Source organism: Plasmodium berghei (assembly GCF_900002375.2).
Source record: "Plasmodium berghei ANKA genome assembly, chromosome: 14".
NCBI classification, from domain to species: Eukaryota; Apicomplexa; class Aconoidasida; order Haemosporida; family Plasmodiidae; genus Plasmodium; species Plasmodium berghei.
This window is the reverse complement of record NC_036172.2, coordinates 1451989-1471281: the sequence shown is the minus strand read 5'-3', so window position 1 is coordinate 1471281 and position 19293 is coordinate 1451989. Positions and strand designations below refer to the sequence as shown.

The 19293-nt window shown below is 20.4% G+C and overlaps 2 protein-coding genes across 2 annotated transcripts; both read left to right on the top strand.

The window, feature by feature from the left end:
* Positions 1-132: 132 nt before the first annotated feature.
* Positions 133-5048, top strand: PBANKA_1438500 (conserved Plasmodium protein, unknown function; the record flags this gene model as incomplete). Its single annotated transcript, XM_034567743.1, has 2 exons — positions 133-659; positions 890-5048. The coding sequence occupies 2 exons, from the start codon at positions 133-135 to the stop codon at positions 5046-5048; spliced, it is 4686 nt and encodes a 1561-aa protein (XP_034424209.1).
* Positions 5049-6319: 1271 nt separating this feature from the next.
* PBANKA_1438400 (conserved Plasmodium protein, unknown function) lies at positions 6320-19233 on the top strand (the record flags this gene model as incomplete). The annotated part of the gene is made up of 4 exons (XM_034567742.1): positions 6320-18628; positions 18728-18842; positions 18965-19044; positions 19195-19233. The coding sequence occupies 4 exons, from the start codon at positions 6320-6322 to the stop codon at positions 19231-19233; spliced, it is 12543 nt and encodes a 4180-aa protein (XP_034424208.1).
* Positions 19234-19293: the final 60 nt, after the last annotated feature.

The following is a 19293-nucleotide window of genomic DNA, read 5'->3' as shown; positions in this document are numbered from 1 at the left end:
CTACTTTAATAAGCCCGGAAACATATATAGAAATAAAGAAATAAAGAAAGAAAGAAAGAAAGAAAAAACAAAAAAAAAAAAAAAACGAAGTGATGCACATGCTTACACATCAGAGTTATGAATTAATGCACAATGATAGAGAACAATGTTGAGAAAAAAACAGAACATAATGAAAACTTAATTGTAGAAAATTTGGAAGAAAATATAAATGATAATGGAGATCATTTTATCGGAAATTCAAATGACACAAAAGATGGAATAAACAATGACAGTAATGAAAATAAGGAGAAAAATGTAAAAAGAGATATGGGAAAAGATGAAAATAAGAGAGATCTTATATTTTCTTCAATTCTTCGATATAAAAAATATTTAACAAAAAAAGGTAATAATTATTTCGAGTTCAGTCAAACAAATTTACAAATAAATGAAAATGAAATGTTGGTACATAATAGTAACTTCTTTCACTTATTTGATATAAAAACAATTTTTTTCCCTCATATTTTTTTAAATGTCAATTCACATATTAATATAAATATTTCAGACTATTTAAATTATATTAAAAAATATTCAAACACATATGATACACAAAAAAATATTCACTATAACACAAGACAAGACTTTGTATTGGAAGCAATTGAAAATATAAAACATGTCGAAATGTAAGATTTCTTTCACATTTTTCAAATATGTGTTTGTTCCGTATTTATATGCACATACCTTCTTATATACATTGTTATGGTTTTATTTTATTTTTTTACTAAGATATTATCTAAATGGTTTGATAAAAAAATTTTGTTTTATTTTATATTTTGTGGTAGTTTTCTAATGCTGTTGACAATTTTCTGATATATCTTCTTTTTAACTTTTTTTCATTTTTCTATTTTTTCAGCTTCAAAAATGTGATGTTATTGAACAGTCTATTCCTCACATTAAACCAAAAAAATGCCGAACAATTGAAAACTCATTTTGATAGCATCCACAAAATTAACTCAAGTGACTTAGTTTTTGTGCAAACAAATCGAAAAAACGACATGATATTAGGATATATTAAAGATAGCAAATATAATTTAATTTTTGAAGTATTTAATTTTAAAAAATTCTTTGAAGAATGGTATAATGATGATGCATATATTGATATATTTGAAATGAATAAAAAAAAAATGGATGAACATGATTTTATTAAAAAGGATGAAAATGGAAAAATATATTTAAAAGAACTAAAAATAAATGAAAAAAAAAAAATACACACAAAAAGCGATACATTTAAAAATTTTTACTCATATTCTGTGCATCAATATGATTATTACTTTTTTAAAAGATCAATTATTGAATGTTTATATTTAAAGGATACTAAAATATGGGAGGGAGGAGGGAAATGTATATTATCCTTAAATCTGTGCTTAAAATATGTTAAGGATAATTTGTTCGTAATGATATTATATAGCTATTATGATACATCGGAAAGTGATATGAATTTTGGAGAAAAAAGTGTGTGTAAAAATAATAAAGAAAAATATGTTAATAAGAATTATGATAATAATAACGTAAACAATTTTGATAGTTGTGAAAAAAACATCCTCCAATTTGAGGATCTGATTATGTACAATAGCCAGTTTGATCTAAATAAGGTTGACAAAAATTTATTCAAAAGAAACACATTTTTTGTGAATGATTTATGTTACCCATTAAAATGCAAAATCTTAGGAATTATTTCATTTACTAATTTGTGTACAGGTGATTATATACGGCATATTTATTTCACAAAATTAAAAAAATATACTTATAATTTTAAAAATGAATATAAATTTAATTTATATTGTCTTTCCAATGATGGTGTTTTATACACATTTGATTGTCTTTTAGCATTCCAAAATATATATACCGAAGAAAATTTTAAGTTTGATATAAAGAAATATTACAATTTTCAAATAAATAAGCAATGCTCATGTACCCAAATAAATGTCATAAAATTTAGTTCAAAATATTTGTATTCTATATCTTTTATAAATAATATAGTTTCCCATACAAATATTTCGAGAAAAAATAATGGCCATCATTTGGATAATTCCAATTCTGTTCAGAAAAAAAAAACTAGCTATTCGTATGGTTTTTCAAAAAAAAACAATGAAAATATATTTATGGAATGTGAAGAAGGGGTAAAAAGAAATGCAGATTTAAAATCTAATACATATGATGATAAAATGCATTCAAAAAATAACAGCTCTTTATACCATAGTAATTCTACATATAGAAATAAAAAATATAACGATTTTTTGGAAACTTTAAAAAATCAAAACGACATGAACACTCAGGTAGTAAAATGCAAGTACAAATTTATTGTTATTACAGAGAAATATGACATATTCATAATAACACTAAAAAAAGAGAAAAAAAACACACACACAAAAAATGATAATACTAGTAAAGAAATAGTGAATTTTTCGTCTACTAATAACAACAATAAAGACAATGTTATTTGCAGAATTATCATAAATAAATATAATTTTGAAAAATATAATGAAATTAAATGTAAAAATAAAAGTTGTGTATTATTTGAACTAATATGCTTTTATAAAAATGGCTATATAAAAAAGTATAATTATATTTGTACATATAAAAATAATAATTTTGAATTTTATTTATTTGAAAACGAACAAATTAAAGATTCAAGTATTTCTACGAAACAATTTTTTATACCAACACTTTTTTCCTTTAATGATGAAATTATAAAAAAAAAAAAGGAAACAGAAAATGAAGATGGAAAAAATAATAGCCTTAATATAAATAACACAGCCATAAGTCTTTATAAAAGTTTAATTTATTTATATTATGAAGAAAACAAGTATGAAAATATTAGTATGGCTATAAATGATCAATGCCTCATAATTAATTATGTTAAAGCCTTTAGCAAATGGTTCAGAAAAATATATAAGTTTGTGTATAAAAGACATGTATACCAATATAATGGCCATTGTACTATGGTTGATCAAACTGATAAGTGTAGCAATTATTATGATAATAATTTTCATCGAGAAAACAATAATAATATCGACCTATGCAATAATCTCTGTATAAAGAATAATAAAGATAACATCGATATAAACAAAAATGAAACAAATTCGGGATACAAGATTTGGAATAGTCCCTTATATTTAAATATGCTTGTTAAAAAAGAAAATAAAACATTTTTTTGGGAATATAAATATATTTTATTCGGGTTTTATGATTTATTTTTAATAAATGAAAAAAATAATTTATCCCACATAAATGATGAAAGGAAAAATATTGAGAAAAAAAACTTAAAAAATTCTTATGATGCACATAGCCATTTTAATTTTATAAATATTGTAAAAGAATATTTTTCCTATGACAATATTCTAACTTGTATAAACAGTTTTCCACATAATTTAAACATAAAAAAAAAAAAAATTAAACTAAATTTTTATTATTTTATAAATTTTTTAAACTTTTTACAAAATAATTATATAAATGAATATCTAAGTGTATTTCATTTAGTATTTAATCGGCTGAATGAAAAAATACAACAATGGGAAAATAAAATGGACGAAATCGTTCCTAATGGTTGCGAAAGTTGCGAGATGCGTGTAAATCGAGTTTTGAAAAAATATCGACAATTCATTGATGTGCGAAAATATTGTCCTATTTTATTTTCCTTTTTTGTTCATATGTACAATTTTTGTTTGAAGGGAAATGGATTAAATAGCGACGCATTTATTTCACATATCACGTATTTTTTAATCAACAAAAATACAAAAATAAATAAAAAAAGGTATAGATATTTACAACAAAAGGAGGAAATATTAAGAGAAGGAGCAAATGAAGTTGATAATATATCCCCTAATATTCTTAATAAAAATTCAATCCCTTTAAATGAGGATAAGCATGAATGTGTAAATGATGAATATGAAATACGTGAAAATGACCATACAAAAAAAGAGGCTAAAACTATGTTCAGGTTAGAAAATAATAAAATGAAAAATATAAATGAGGACGAATTTGAAAAAAAAAATAAAAAAGAAATCGAAATAGAAAGTTTATTAACAAATTTTATAACGTTAAAAAAATTTTTGTATTATATAAATAAAGTGAGCAAATATCTCAATGCGATTTATAGTATAACGTCGTTTAATTGTGGAAATATGAGTGAAAAAAGTAAAACAAAAAAAAATAACAATGATAATAATAACGATAATAGTAGCAGCGAGCTTGTTTTTTATGTCTACGTTAACATATCAATATGCCAAGTCCTATATACAATGATGCACACATTAAGAATAAATAATACTAACAAATACGCAAATTCAAATTATAATTTAAAAAAAAATAATATGGATTATTTTTATTTGTTGATATTGCTTAATTTTTACACTTTGTTTAGTATTTTATTAACACAAACAGAAAATGTTTTAAAATGTAATATCGATAAAAACAAAAAAAATATAGAACCAAAAACAAATTTGGATAAAATAATTATTGAGAAAGATTTATTAGTTCATTTTTATAATGAGCTATATGAAATTAATAAAAATAATACAAATTTAGAAGGTCAAATTATGTGTGCAAATAATGTCGAAATAAAAGGGGAAGATTTTCAAAAATATTTAAATTTAATATATAAATTATTTATAACTATTATCGATCAAATTGATACTGATGATAAACTTATTGAAAAAATATATTTTAAAATTAATTGTTGTCTGTGTGGTAATATTAGTTTATCCAATTTATATAATAATTATTATATATGTGAAAAAAAACATATTTTTAATAAATGTATGATAACATTTTGCTGCATATATAAAAATTGTCTAATATTACCAAATATCTTTATTTTCGAAAATATCCATAAAAATAATATATATGATCCGGATAATCATATCTTAAATTTCAATCTAAATTTTAAAATTACCAATATTTATTTTTGTCCATTTTGTCATTATTTTATTACAACAGACAATCATTTTTTTAACAAAATATTTATTTTCATTCAATGTCCTTTTTGCAGTATTGCTTTAACTAATTTATAATAATATGTTTCCTTCCCTACACTCTCTTATCTATTATACATGTAACAAATATACGCATGTATTATGTATGTATATATATAACATATATATTTGTGTTTATATGTTTTCGTGCGAATAACTTAGCATTTATTTAAAAGTTTTACCCTATTAATTTATATGATATGAATTATTATTTTAAAACGTTTTTTAACTTGATGACGTTATATTTATACTTTTTTTAAATTACATATTTTTTTTTTTTTAAAACTGCTAGGCTTTTTAGCTTGCTACTGTTTAGTATGCTGTTCTTGATATCTTATATTTTTCAATTTTATAATTTTTTTTTAAAAAAAAACATTGGACTTTTAATATTTTTTATAATATCTCATGTAATTATATATATATTTTTTAAATATTTATATTCATTATGCAGCTTTGAAACATTATATATATGTCATTTACATATGCCATTTATATTTATATATGTAGTGTAATCATTAAGGCAAAACCCAAATTCATAATTTAAATTTTATAAATAATAATATATTAAATTATGTATTATATATGGGCCTATTTATATTTTTATGTTATATTACCTCAATAATTATTATATACCAAATGAAAGGCAGCAATAGTTCATGGAGTTTTATTTTATTCTCTGCTTATTTTTGTACAATTTTGTTTTATTTTTTACAATTCTTTAGTATAACTTTTTAATATTTGTTTGTTTGTTTGTTTGTTTGTTTGTTTTTAAATTTAACATTTATGCGAAGTGTATACTATATGTGGATATAACATATATGTAATACTTATTTTTAGCCAATTAGTTTTCCCATTTTTACAATTAGAAATTTGTAGGAATGTTTACATTCTTTATAATTAGAATTGTTTATACATATTAAATTTCTTTTTCTCTTTTTTTTCTTTCATGCTTTTAAAACATTCCTAGTTATTTTTTTTTTTTTGAAACACACACATTAACAATGTTATATGTATTAATAGCTCAACTGTTTGTATGTACCACAACTTAGTATAAATCAATTGATTGATATAATTATATTAATTTAAAAGATCATAATAATAAAGAATATAATTTAAAAATAAAATAATTGTTTTATATAAACAATGGTTAGCATATAAAATATTTTGTTGGGCAAGCAAAAAATTCGAAACAAAATTAAAAATGGGGAAAAGTGTAATTTTTTGTATAAAATACAATATAAGATGTTATATAAATGCTTATTGTAAATTTGTAAAATAGTTATATGTTAAATTTTGAAATAAAAAAAAAAATGGTTAATAACAAATGTGAAGTTTGTGGAAGTAGCTCCTTTAGAGTTGAAGATGGAATGTATGTGTGTGATGATTGTAATTATGTAAATGAGGAAATACAAGAACATTTTGACGATGCGTATGAAATAAAAGATGATAAAATAAACATTGAGTATGAATATGTTGAAAAAGATATATATAATATAATACAAAAGTTATATAAAGATAAGGATTTAATTGTTAATATAACAAAATATGTACTAAAAGAAAACGATGAATTTTTTATAAATTTTCAAAAAATATTATTTGAAATATGTCAAATATTAATATCTGATTATAATTTTCCTACAGTTTTGTATAATGAAGTTAAAAAAGTATGGTTTTATTTACTTGAGGATTGCATAAAAAAATGTAATATTTATCGGCCTCCAAATGATAACAAATATTCTTTAAGATATATATATGAAGTTATAAAATATAAAGATATAACTGATATATTTAAAAATGTAGTAAATGATATAAATATTAATGAAGAAATAAGAAATACAATTAAAAAAATGGGATATAGTAAAACAAATTATTATTTTAGCATTCAAAAACAATATATTAATAAAATTGGACAAATGGCTGAATTTTACCCCAAAAAAAGTGAAATGAATAGAAAATTTAATATTCGTTTTTTAAAATTATATAAAAAGACATCATTGCTTGATAACGAAAATCAAAACAAAAGTTCATTTAAAAAACTTAACGAATTAATAGCAAACTTGAAAACTAACAAAATAAAAGATGATTTAAACATTTTAAAAAAAAAAGAAATAAATCAAGCAAATACAAACCAAAAAATATTTATAGAAAACTACAAGGACAATGAATATGCTCCTCAAAACGATTATACATTTAACAATAATGAAAATATATTAGATCATTTTGTTGAAACAAATGATAATATGAATCCATTTGAAAAATCAGATTTTTTATATAATCCTGATGAATTTTTAAACCAAGAAAATTGGAATTCATTTCAAAATTTTAATGAACAAACAAAACAAAAAAAAAAAAATATATCAAATCCAAAATGTATACAAGAAAATTTATCTCAATTAGAAAAAAATAATTTCAATGAAAATTATTCTATTTTAGATAATGAAAAAATCTATCATTTTTATTCTTCAAATTTTATAAACAAAATGTTACAATATAAAAATTTATTAAAACCATATAACCGTGACGATCCAATTAAATATATGAACAGAACTACAAATTATAATAAACTTATAGGAATTATATATCAACATGATTTTTTATATTATTTTATTGAAGACTTAAAAAAAAAATCAGATATTGAACATTTGTCATATTATGATATATTACAAATATTTAAAGGGAATTATGATCAAATTATATTTGAATTTTTAGAAAATAAAAATAATGAAATAAATAAAACAGAAAATTTTAACGAGAATGAAGAAAACAGTCTAAATAGGCATGCTTCTGAAGAAAAATTAAATGATGTTTTTTTATCGACATATCATCAGAAGGAACTTGAAAATGAACAAAGTACAAAAATGAAAGAAAATTCTGAAATGTTTACACTATTTGATGAACTTGAATTAAAAAAAGAATTTAAATTTAATGAAAATTTAGAAGGAATCGAAATAAAAAGTGAATTTAAATTGAGTGATGATTTTGGTGAATTTGTTAATGCAAACTACAACCAAATGAATAGAAATGAAATCGATATTATAAGTAACTGGGATAATAGTGAAAAAACAGAGAGTTCCAGAAAATGGGGAAATTTCAATTATAAAATTGAAAATGCAAAAATAAATGAGGGTGAAAAACATAAAAATAAAATAAATGAAAAAATTATTATCGAAAATATTTTTGAAAAATATAAAAATTATATAACATTAAAAAAAGATGTGCCAAAAAACAATATTGAAACAAAAGTTGATATACACGAAAATATATTTAATGATAAAGATAGTCAGTCTTGTTTATCTAATAGAGAGATAAATTTTATTGATCAAAATTACAATAAAAAAGAAAATGTACTAAATAATCGATTCGAAAACTTAGATTCATATAGTTTAGATGCAGACAATATTTTACAGCTTCCAAATGATGGAATGCTTGAAAATTTTGAAAAAATCGAAATAAATATGAAAAAAATTGGTGAAAAAAACGAAAAAAATGAAGGCAATGGCGAAGAAAATATTCCATTCTCAAAAATAAATTTAGAAGAAAGAAAAGAAAATGATAAATATCCAAATAAAATAAAATTTTCAAATATTAATAAAAATACAAATGAATTCACGAATGAAACAAGTAACGAACAATGTAAAGAAATAGACAACGATTTAAAAAAGAATGAAATTAAAAATATGAGTATATACGATAAACTTGAATGTGTAAATAATTTAAAAAAAGAAAAATTACAAAATTTTACAAACCAAAATATACAAATTACAAATGATAGTTACTATAATGGAGTAATGAAAAAAATAGATAAATCAATAAAAAAAGTAAAAATATTTATGGAAGAAAATCATTTAGAAAATATTAATGTTCAAAAATCAGATTGTAATAAAATATATGTAAATGAAAAACTATTATTAGATACATATATATTTGAAGAATTATATACAAAAAATTTATACGTATCAAGTATTAAAACATTTAGAAATGTAACAATAAAATATATATATAATGAATATATAAGTTATTTTTTAAATAAATATAAAGAATATATGAATGATAATGAAGAATGCAAATATTGTTATAATTTTACATTTGAATTAATATTTTATATTTTATATTATTCTTTTAAAAGGTTAAATATATATTGTTTACCTCATAATATGAAATATTTTGTAAATTCAGATAATTTTAATTTATATCATATTTTTAACAGCACATCTGAAAAATTTTATAAATTATTTAAAGAATTAGATTCAATTAATTTCCCATTAAAAAATTCATATTTTTCAGAAATAAAAAAATTTTTTTTTACTAAAACTCTAAACTATGAAGTTCCTTTTTTATGTATTCATATGCATGAAAAATTTAATGTACTCGATTCTGGTGATAATCTTTTAGAAGACAATGAATATATTTTGAATGAAAAACCATTTTGTAATAAAATAAATGATAATGCTCCAAATAGTTCTGCATTTGTTAACAATAATACTATTATTAATAATTTACAAATTTATGAAACTATTGGATTAAATAAGATTTTTCGTAAATATAAAACTTATACAATTAATAGTAGTATAAAAAAGAGATGGTCAAAAATGTTAAATAAATTTAATGGATATTCCCTTACGAAGATATATTCTTTAATTAATGATTTATTATTTACATTTAATTTATCAAATAAAGTACAAATGTATTCTATAAAAATTTTTAATATTATTATATTTAGATATCGTTTTTTTAAATTTTTATATAATACATTTTGTAACAAATATGATGATATGCATATACAATTAAACGATTATTATAATTATAAAAATATTTATAAAGATTGCTTAGAATATTATCCTAAATATATTGAAGCAAATGCATCAATTAGTTACATAAATACATATATTAACCATTTAAAAAAAAAAGAATTGTATATAAAAAAAAAATATATTGAAACAAAGAAATATATTAATTTAGAAGATGGAAGTGTTAATTATCAAATTTATAATAAAATTAATTATTTTTATAGACAAAAATTTTATTACACATTTTGTAATGTAAATTATCATATCGACTTTAAAAAAACTGAGCTTTACAAAATAGCAGCGGGATGTGTAATAGCTGCTTGTAAATTATATTATCCATTTTTTATAGATGAATTTTATGATTACCAAAATTTATATATTCCAGATAAATTTGAAGGGTTTCATATTGCTAATCATTATAATTGTCATATACAAGAAAATGTAAATTTATATAATAGAATTTATCCTTTCGAAAAAAAAACAACTCAAAAAAAAAAACGTTTCCATAAATATAACATGGATATATTTGAAAGGGACCAAGATTTAAAAAATAAATCAAATGATTTTATCTTAAAAGAAAAAACAATACAAGAATACAAACAGGATGAAAAAAATGATAATTTTTACATGAGCAAAATTGAACGATTACTCAAAAAAACTGAAGAAAAAAAAAAAAAAAAAAATGAACTAGATGCAGGCGCAGACCATTTGGATATGCTTGGTTCAAATGCGTGCCCAAATAAAAACTCTTTTGAAAAAAAAAGAAAAAATTATAAATCTGATGAAAATTTTAAAGGGGAAAAAGTTAGAAAGCTAAATAACCATACTTACACAGATGAAAACATATTAGACACTTTAGAGATTTTCCAAGAAAAAGAAAAAGAAAAATTTTATTCGAGCAATGTTATTGATTGTAATACTCATATCAACGATTTTCACTGTGCCTACTCAAACGAATTAAATAAATGTCAATTCGTAGATCTTCCTTTCTTAAATGAAAATTGTGAAAATGATAAAAATGAATCTTTTTATATCGATGTACTAAATGAGAAGGAGAGCAATTATTTCGTGCCATATTTAAATAAGAAAATAAAAAAAAGTGAAATAAATATACTTGGCGATTTTTTTGATGATAATTATATTGATGAAGGTATTCACAAATTAGTAAGTTATGGAAATAAAATAGATGGTAGTTCAAGGTTGTTAAATAAAAGAAAAAGTCAAAAAGACAATCAAATGAAAAAACAGAAAAAAAATAAATTAAGAATACGTGGAATATACTTTAAATCTATAAAAGAAAATGTTATATCCTATTTTATTCCAATTCCTAACATTATAAATTTATATTTCAATTATAAAAAATGTCTTAGCATTGATGTATATAAAGATTTTATAAATAAAGAAATTTCTTTATTAGATGTTGGTAATGGCACATCGGATGAAATATATAATGATGAGGTTGAATATTTTGAAAATAATATTTTTAAAAAATTATTCAAAAAAATAAACCAAAAAGAATATATTATAAGAAATAAAAAAAATAGTTTACGAAAAATAAAATCGAGTAAAATGATAAATGATGAAATATATAAAAATTACATAATTAAAAGAAAATCTTATATAAATTTAGATCGAATAAATAAAAAAAAAAAAGAAAAAAAATTAATCTTTACAAAATTTTGTATTTTGAAAAATAATAGAAATTTCGAGGAAATATATAATATGCATTCTAAAAATACTGAATGTGTTATTAAAGACCTAGAGAGGGTTGAAAAAATTAAAACAAAATTATTCCCTCTTTTTTTAGCTAATTATTATGTTCACCCTTTCAATTATTTTTCTATAAATATACACACCATTTGTTTTTATAATTTAATAAAAAAAATAGAGAAGGATAACATGTTTTCATTAAGTTTAAAAAGAAATAAAAAATGGGAAATAATCTGTGACCTATTTAAGAATAAAAATAAAACCACTTATTTTCATTTTTTGCAACAAATTTATGAAGATATCCAAAATATTAAAAGCAACAGTCCCGATGTTTCTATTTCTAAAAATTGTATTAATAACACATCTGAAAAAGTAAATATAGTGGATAATAATTCGAGTCATCCACAAAAAAACACATCTATTAATTCGCAACTTGGGATGGAACATGCTACAGAATTAAATGATGTTGTTTTGTTGGAAAATCTCACAAATTTAAAAAATAAAAAAATAAAGAAAAGGAAAAAAAATGCATTAATAACAGAAACTGAATTTGAAAAAATTATGAAAAAAAAAAAATCAGAAAATATCGATAGTCATTCTTCTGACATAATTTTTAACAATGAAGCTACCAACTTTATAAAGGAAAATAAATTTGGTATAAAAAATGGAAGAAATATTTACAAAATAATAAATAATATAAATAAAATAGATATAGGAATAGACAAAAAATATGAGAATAAAAAAAATGATGTAAAAATATATTATCCATATTTAATAAATAAAAAAAATTATGAACAGACATATTTAATTTATGTAATATTTGAACATAATATATTAGGTTTGTACTCTTTTAAAATCGAAAGTATTTTGAATTCATTTAAATTTTTAATAGAAAATATGGATAACATATATCAGTTATATTTGTTGTATTACCAAGTAAACCATGTTATTTATCTATTTACAAACTGTACTAGTTATATTATAAATATGTATAAATATTTTTTGTTTATAAGACATAAAAAAAAATATATTACTAAAAATAATTTCAAATCTTTTTATAGAAATAAATATATAAAAAAAAAAAAAAAATTTATTTATAGTATTCAAATGGTTTTAGTTATTTTGAGAATTTTTATAAATTTGTATGGAAGTTCTAATGATGTGTATGAATTTGATTTGAAAATTAATGGAAAAGAACAAAATATTAATAATAATAATAATAATGATAATAATATTAATAATAGTGATAATAATAATATTAATAATAATAATGATAATAATAATAATAATAATAATGATAATAAATATAATTTAATAAAATTAGAACCAGTTATATATTTTGATAATGTTCATTTTTCAACAGAAGATAAATATCAATCTTTAGACGATTTATCATTATATTTATATTATGCTATAAAATATGGTAATTATTATTTGTCTTATTTGTTTGATAACTTTATAGGAATAAAATATATCCAACGTGAAATTAACAAAAAAAATAAATACTTATTAAATAAATTAAACCAAAAAATGAAAAAAGAGTATAAACAAATGGATAATGTTCATGCATATATATTCCCTCCAATTTATGGTATATCACATAATATTATTATATTAGATATGAATTTTTTTTTAATAAATTTTAAAAGAATAATTAAATTAATACAAAATAATTATGATAATTATTTATCAAATTATTCTAAAAAATATAATTTTATGAACAAAGACAATTTCGAAAAAACTCAAGTCTTAACCATTGCTACAATACAAGTTGAAAAAAAAAAAAATGAAAATAAAATTGAAACAATTATTTCAAAAAAAAAAGTAACGACGTATATTCCAACATACATTTCCCAATTATATGCATTAAACCATACAAGAAAAGAAATGCCACATATGTTTAAATATAAAAAAAGGTTTATATGTTTGAATAAATATTATTTTTTACACGATGGACAAATAAATACTATTAAAAAAATCATAAAAAATGTTACCATTAAACATAGTAAACTTATATGGTATAATATAATAAAAGAATTCACAAATTGTAAAGAATATAAAGTAAAGTTGTTAAAAAATAAATATTTACAAAATGAAAATGATAATTTAAATATATTAAATGATTTTGAATATGCAACAAACTATGAGATTATTAATTATTTTCCAATAAGTTTTTTTAAATTTTATAAAAAAATGAAAAATAAAACGAAAAACAAAATGAAAAGCACACATTATATATTTCTTTTATATTATTGGAAATTTTATTCTAATTTGAAAAAAGGAAATCATTTTAATTTTAAGAAATTATTTATTAATGAAAAAATGGCAAAACTTATTTATGGCATACTATTTTTGTATTCTATAAAACGAGGCAACACAATCGAAGAAAACAACATACACAAAAAAAAAGTGAAAAAACTTTTAAACAAATATAATATAATGGATTATGGAAAATTATTTCATCATATCTTAAATGTAGAGTTCATATTGAGTAATCAAAAAAAGATAACAAACATGAAATACATGAAAAATAGAAAGCAGCTAATCAATTGTTCGATTTATTTTCCAATTGAAAATACCACAAAGTGTAAAAAAAAACATTTATTCAAAAAAGAGGGCCATAAATTAATAGGCACATTCAATAATATTAATAACTTTAAATATTCTTTTCAACCTTTCAATTTAATAACAAAAAGAACAAATTGTATATATAATGGAATAAGGATAGAGCCTATGAGCATATTGAAATATCAAACAAATTTTGTTAATTTTACAAAAATTTTATATAATTCCCAAATGAAACTAAACGAAAATTATAACAAAAATTTTTTTTTTAACATAATTAATGAAGAAGTTTTAAATGATAATATTGGCAAAGAGGGAATAAAAGACACATTAATAAAAAATAGTAAATTAAACAAAAAAAAAAAAAATTATTTCTTAGAATTAGAACGTTTTTCTCAATCAATTATGATATATGATTTTTTGAATAATAACAAAAAAATATTTTTAATAAAAAATATAGATAATTTATATGAACATCTAAAAAAAGAAAATACAAATTTAAACATAGACAATCTGAATAGTCAAAATAAAAACAATGTAGTGTCACAAACAGATAAAGAAAATTTAAAAAAAAAAAAAAAATGTGATAAAGATTCAAAAAAAAAATTATTAAATAATTTCTCATATATACAAGCTATAAAAAAACATTCAAATGAAGGCGAATTAAATATAAGAAAGTCTTATAATATAGATAAATTACCATACAACTTATTGTGGGATCAAAATACTTTAGAACCTGTATTCGTTAACAATTCTGACAATCACATGATTAACAATATTACTAATAATTCTGGAGACGATGATACTCAATTAGAGCATGGGAAATATTTTTATAATAATCGAGATAGTTTTATAAATGCAGAAAATTCAAACAACAAAACACATTATATATTATATAATTTTGAATGTATACCATATTCAAAATCGAAATTATATAAAAATCTAAAATGTTTATTTTCAAATGTCCCATTAAATTATAAACTATATAAATTAATAAGTGAAAAATGTTGGGAAAATGGTCATATTTTACCAAAAAATGCAAAAGAGTATGTTAAAATTATAGATAATATTGTATACGGTTCTAGAAATAGTAATAAAATAAATTTAACTAAAAATCATAAAGAAAATAACAATATAAATATAAATGTGCGTGATAATGATGAATATATATATATGTCTACAGATGCAGATTCATACAAATCAGATACTGTGTATAATATAAAATTATATAAAACAGATTTATATAATAAATTTAAAAAATATGTAAAAAAAAATCTTATTAAATTGAAATTAGTTACAAAAGATAAACCGAATTGTTATATTAATAAATGTGCAAATGATATTAATAATTCAGAAATAAACAATTCTTTATTTCATGATATATGTAAAACTTATTTAAATTTTTTTCAAAAAATAAATGATTATTTTTATTTTGAAAATAATAATAAAAATAATCACAATCATACAAATTATGGTAATATTGTTGATAACAATAATTTTAATATTATTAAATATAAATATGGTAATAAACACAATTTAGATCGTATATTTGAATGGCATAATAACCTCGATATATACGACCCTCTCTTAACTTTGAATAATAAATCATTTATAAATGATAAAAGTAATAAAAAAAAAAAAACTTGGATTTGCATATATAACGATAGGTCTTATGTAAATCTCAACAATCCTGCTATTTTAGCAGAAATAAGGAAAAGAGATAAAGAGGAAAGTACTTTATTAAATTATAACTTTAATAAAAATGTACATTTTGAATTTAATAGTAATTTAAATTGTTTCATATTACGATTTAAAAATAATTATATAAAAAACAAAAATATAAATTTGTATATAACTATAAAGGAGAATAAATCACATAAAGTTAAATATGCTCAGAACATTAAAAAGACAAATAAATATACATATTTTTTATTTTCTTGTCTTATATTTCCAGTATATATAACAATAAAAATAATGTATGTATTTTCGTTAGAATATTTTCCTTCTTTGTTTTTCAAAACATTAAACTATTTAAATTATTTAAAAATAGATGAAGAGTTTTTCAATTTTTTACAATGTAATGAATATAAAGCAATTAATGAAATATTTTATAATTATCATCATACAAAAGATGAAAACAATTTGCTTGACATACTACGATTTAGAGGATATTATATTAATCCATTTTCATTTTTAGGATCTATTTTTTATTTATCTGAGTTGAAAAACATTTCTTCTCATTTTAATTTGCATCCAACTAATCATTTCAATACTATGCATCATATTTGGGGTATTGAACGGACTACTAACTTAATTCATTTAGAAAAATTAGAAAAAAAATTAAAAAACAAAATAAAAAATAAACGCATATTCAGATATTTGCAAGTTCTTAACCAAAATAGAACCCCCCTATCCACACAAAAAAAAACAAAAGAAATCATCTCGAATAATTCCAATAATCGTGACAATATAAATGAAAACCATCAAAAAAACCAAATTCTCAAAGAGGGTGTTAAAAAGTTTCGTAAAAAGAAAATTAAAATAAAAAAGAACACAGATAATCTAGACAATGATATCAATAATAATTATAAAGAAGCATTTCGTAAAGCACGTAAAAAAAGAGAAATATGGATAAAAAGAGCGAAATGTAACGAGTCTAGCTTAAATGAATTATTCTATATTAAATTTGAAGATGATTTAGAAAATAATATAAAAGATGAAGAAATAGACAAATTTTTTAAAAACAAAAATTATATTAATTGTGATAATGATAATAATATTGATGAGAAAAACGAAGCTTCAAATTTATTTGATCACACAAAAGGATCGAAACAGAAAATTTTCAAAAAAATGCAAGTTTCTAAATCTATCGATAGTTTCTTATATAAATATACATATAACGTTGCAACTTTGTTAAAAAAAAAAAATAAGAAAAAAAAAAAAAAAAAAAAAAAAAAATCATATAATGATGAACATTATAACGAACAGGTGGAAAAAAATGTCATAGAAATACCAAATTTAGAAAATTATGATAATACTGAAAAAATAAATAAAAGGAAAAAAATTAGTGGGAAACACAAAAAAAAAGACTTCACATATTTGCTAAATAAATATTTAGAAAAATATATACATACAAATTGTTTTAACAATTATTCAAATGAATCAGAAACAATTAATTTATATAATATGATCATAACATTTTTAAATAACAAAGCTTTACTTAATAATGATTCTATAACATATGAAAAATACATTAAAAAAAATTTTATCGAAATTAATTATAGCATTTATAAAGAATTTACAATACATTCTAACTATTATATGCAAGAATTTGATATATATCCTTTGAATAAGTTTATTAACACTTTTTATAATAACAATTTCAAGGCATTATATCTAAATTATCAGAAAATAAAAAACAAAAAACACATGAGCCCGGATCACCAGCAAAAAGTGGAATATATCCAGAATATAGATAACATTTCTAAAACAAGCAACAGCTTGTCGATTGTCCAAAATTATGAAAATGAAAAGATAGCCTATGATGGGATAGAAGAAAATTACGACAAAAGTTATGCCGAAAATTACGACGAGAATTATGGCGAAAATGTGAAGGATGGATATATAATCAACGGCAATGACAATGTATATGATAATTTATTGGATTCCCTCGATAATAACATTGAAAAAGATGAATCAAACAAATACGAAAATGATATAATTTCACAAATCGATGATCTAGACCAAATAGAATCTATTAAATATTTAAGTGGTGGTGATTCATTTGATGCTTTGAATGAAATTGATAAAAATTCAATTAACAAATCTGATAAAGAGTCTATAAATCTTATAGAAAATGATAAAACACAAAATACTGACGAATCATCTGAATACGCAGATGGTAGCTTATTTGATGAAGAAGAACAAGAACAAAGTGACAAAGATTATGTAAGTTATTCATTTTATCTGCATAAACCCGTATATATATATGATGAGAAAAAGGAAATGAAAAAAGCTTTGAGCGGTATCGAAAATGAAGAAAGTGAAATTGATGGCGAAAAAACAGAGGCCAAAGATGAGATAACAAAAAAAAATAGGGATGCAAACAAATGGGATAGTAATATATTCTTGATAAAGACTAAACAATATAAGAAAGTGTATAAAAAATTAATTAAAAAAATAGAATATGATAGAAATATTAAAAACCAATGTTATCCATTATATGATAAAAATAATAAATTTTTAATGAGAGATTATAAATGTATAAAACAAGAAAATATTTTGGGAAAATTTACTAAAAAGCATGTAATAAGAGTTGGCAAAAGAAAACCAATATATAATTTATTAAAAGGTCGACATTTACTCATAAATTGTATATCCAATAATTTTTATACATATGACCAAGAAGTTAGAACAATGGTCCGTATGTATAAAAGACATAAATTTATTTTAAAAAATCAAAAACAAAAATATTTTTTAAAAAAATATAAAAATTCTTATCCTTGGATCGGAGAAAATATGTTTATATGTGAAAACGATATCAACAAATACGTTGCGGTAAGGATATTCATATATATATACTTACCAATGCAACGCATTATTATGACAATGCATATATACACATGTATGCATGCAAATTTATTGTTTTCTTTTTAGGCTGCTTATTCAACAATTTTATTTCACAAAAACACAACCTACCTCAAACATTTTAATTATCACAATGCTCGGGAATACATACCATCATTTCGTGAACACCGAAATAAGGAATTAAGTAAAAATACAAATATAAAAAAATAATTAAAAAAACCTTACTTGTGCATGCATGTAAATATGTAGCCCTTTGTGTTTATGTACACCCATATATCTATATACTAATTTTTTCTTATACATTAGATAAAATTCCAACAATGCTATACTTACTCATAAAAGCCTTTAGCGTCTATCTGAATTGTTCCTTTAGGGAATTAATTATAGTAATCACATATATATTTATTTTTTAAAACTTTATAAAACATTCGTACATAACTATGTACTATACATAATGGCAAGTTTAGCGTAGTAAAAAAAGGAAAATGATCAGTGCGAATATTAATAATGCACACATATTTTTTTTTTTTTTACAGATTTTGAAACGTATTGAAAGAACATTTTTATTTTGTTAACATTCATAAAAAAAAGAAAAAATATATTACGTATGCATAATTTCACACACAAAAGTGTAA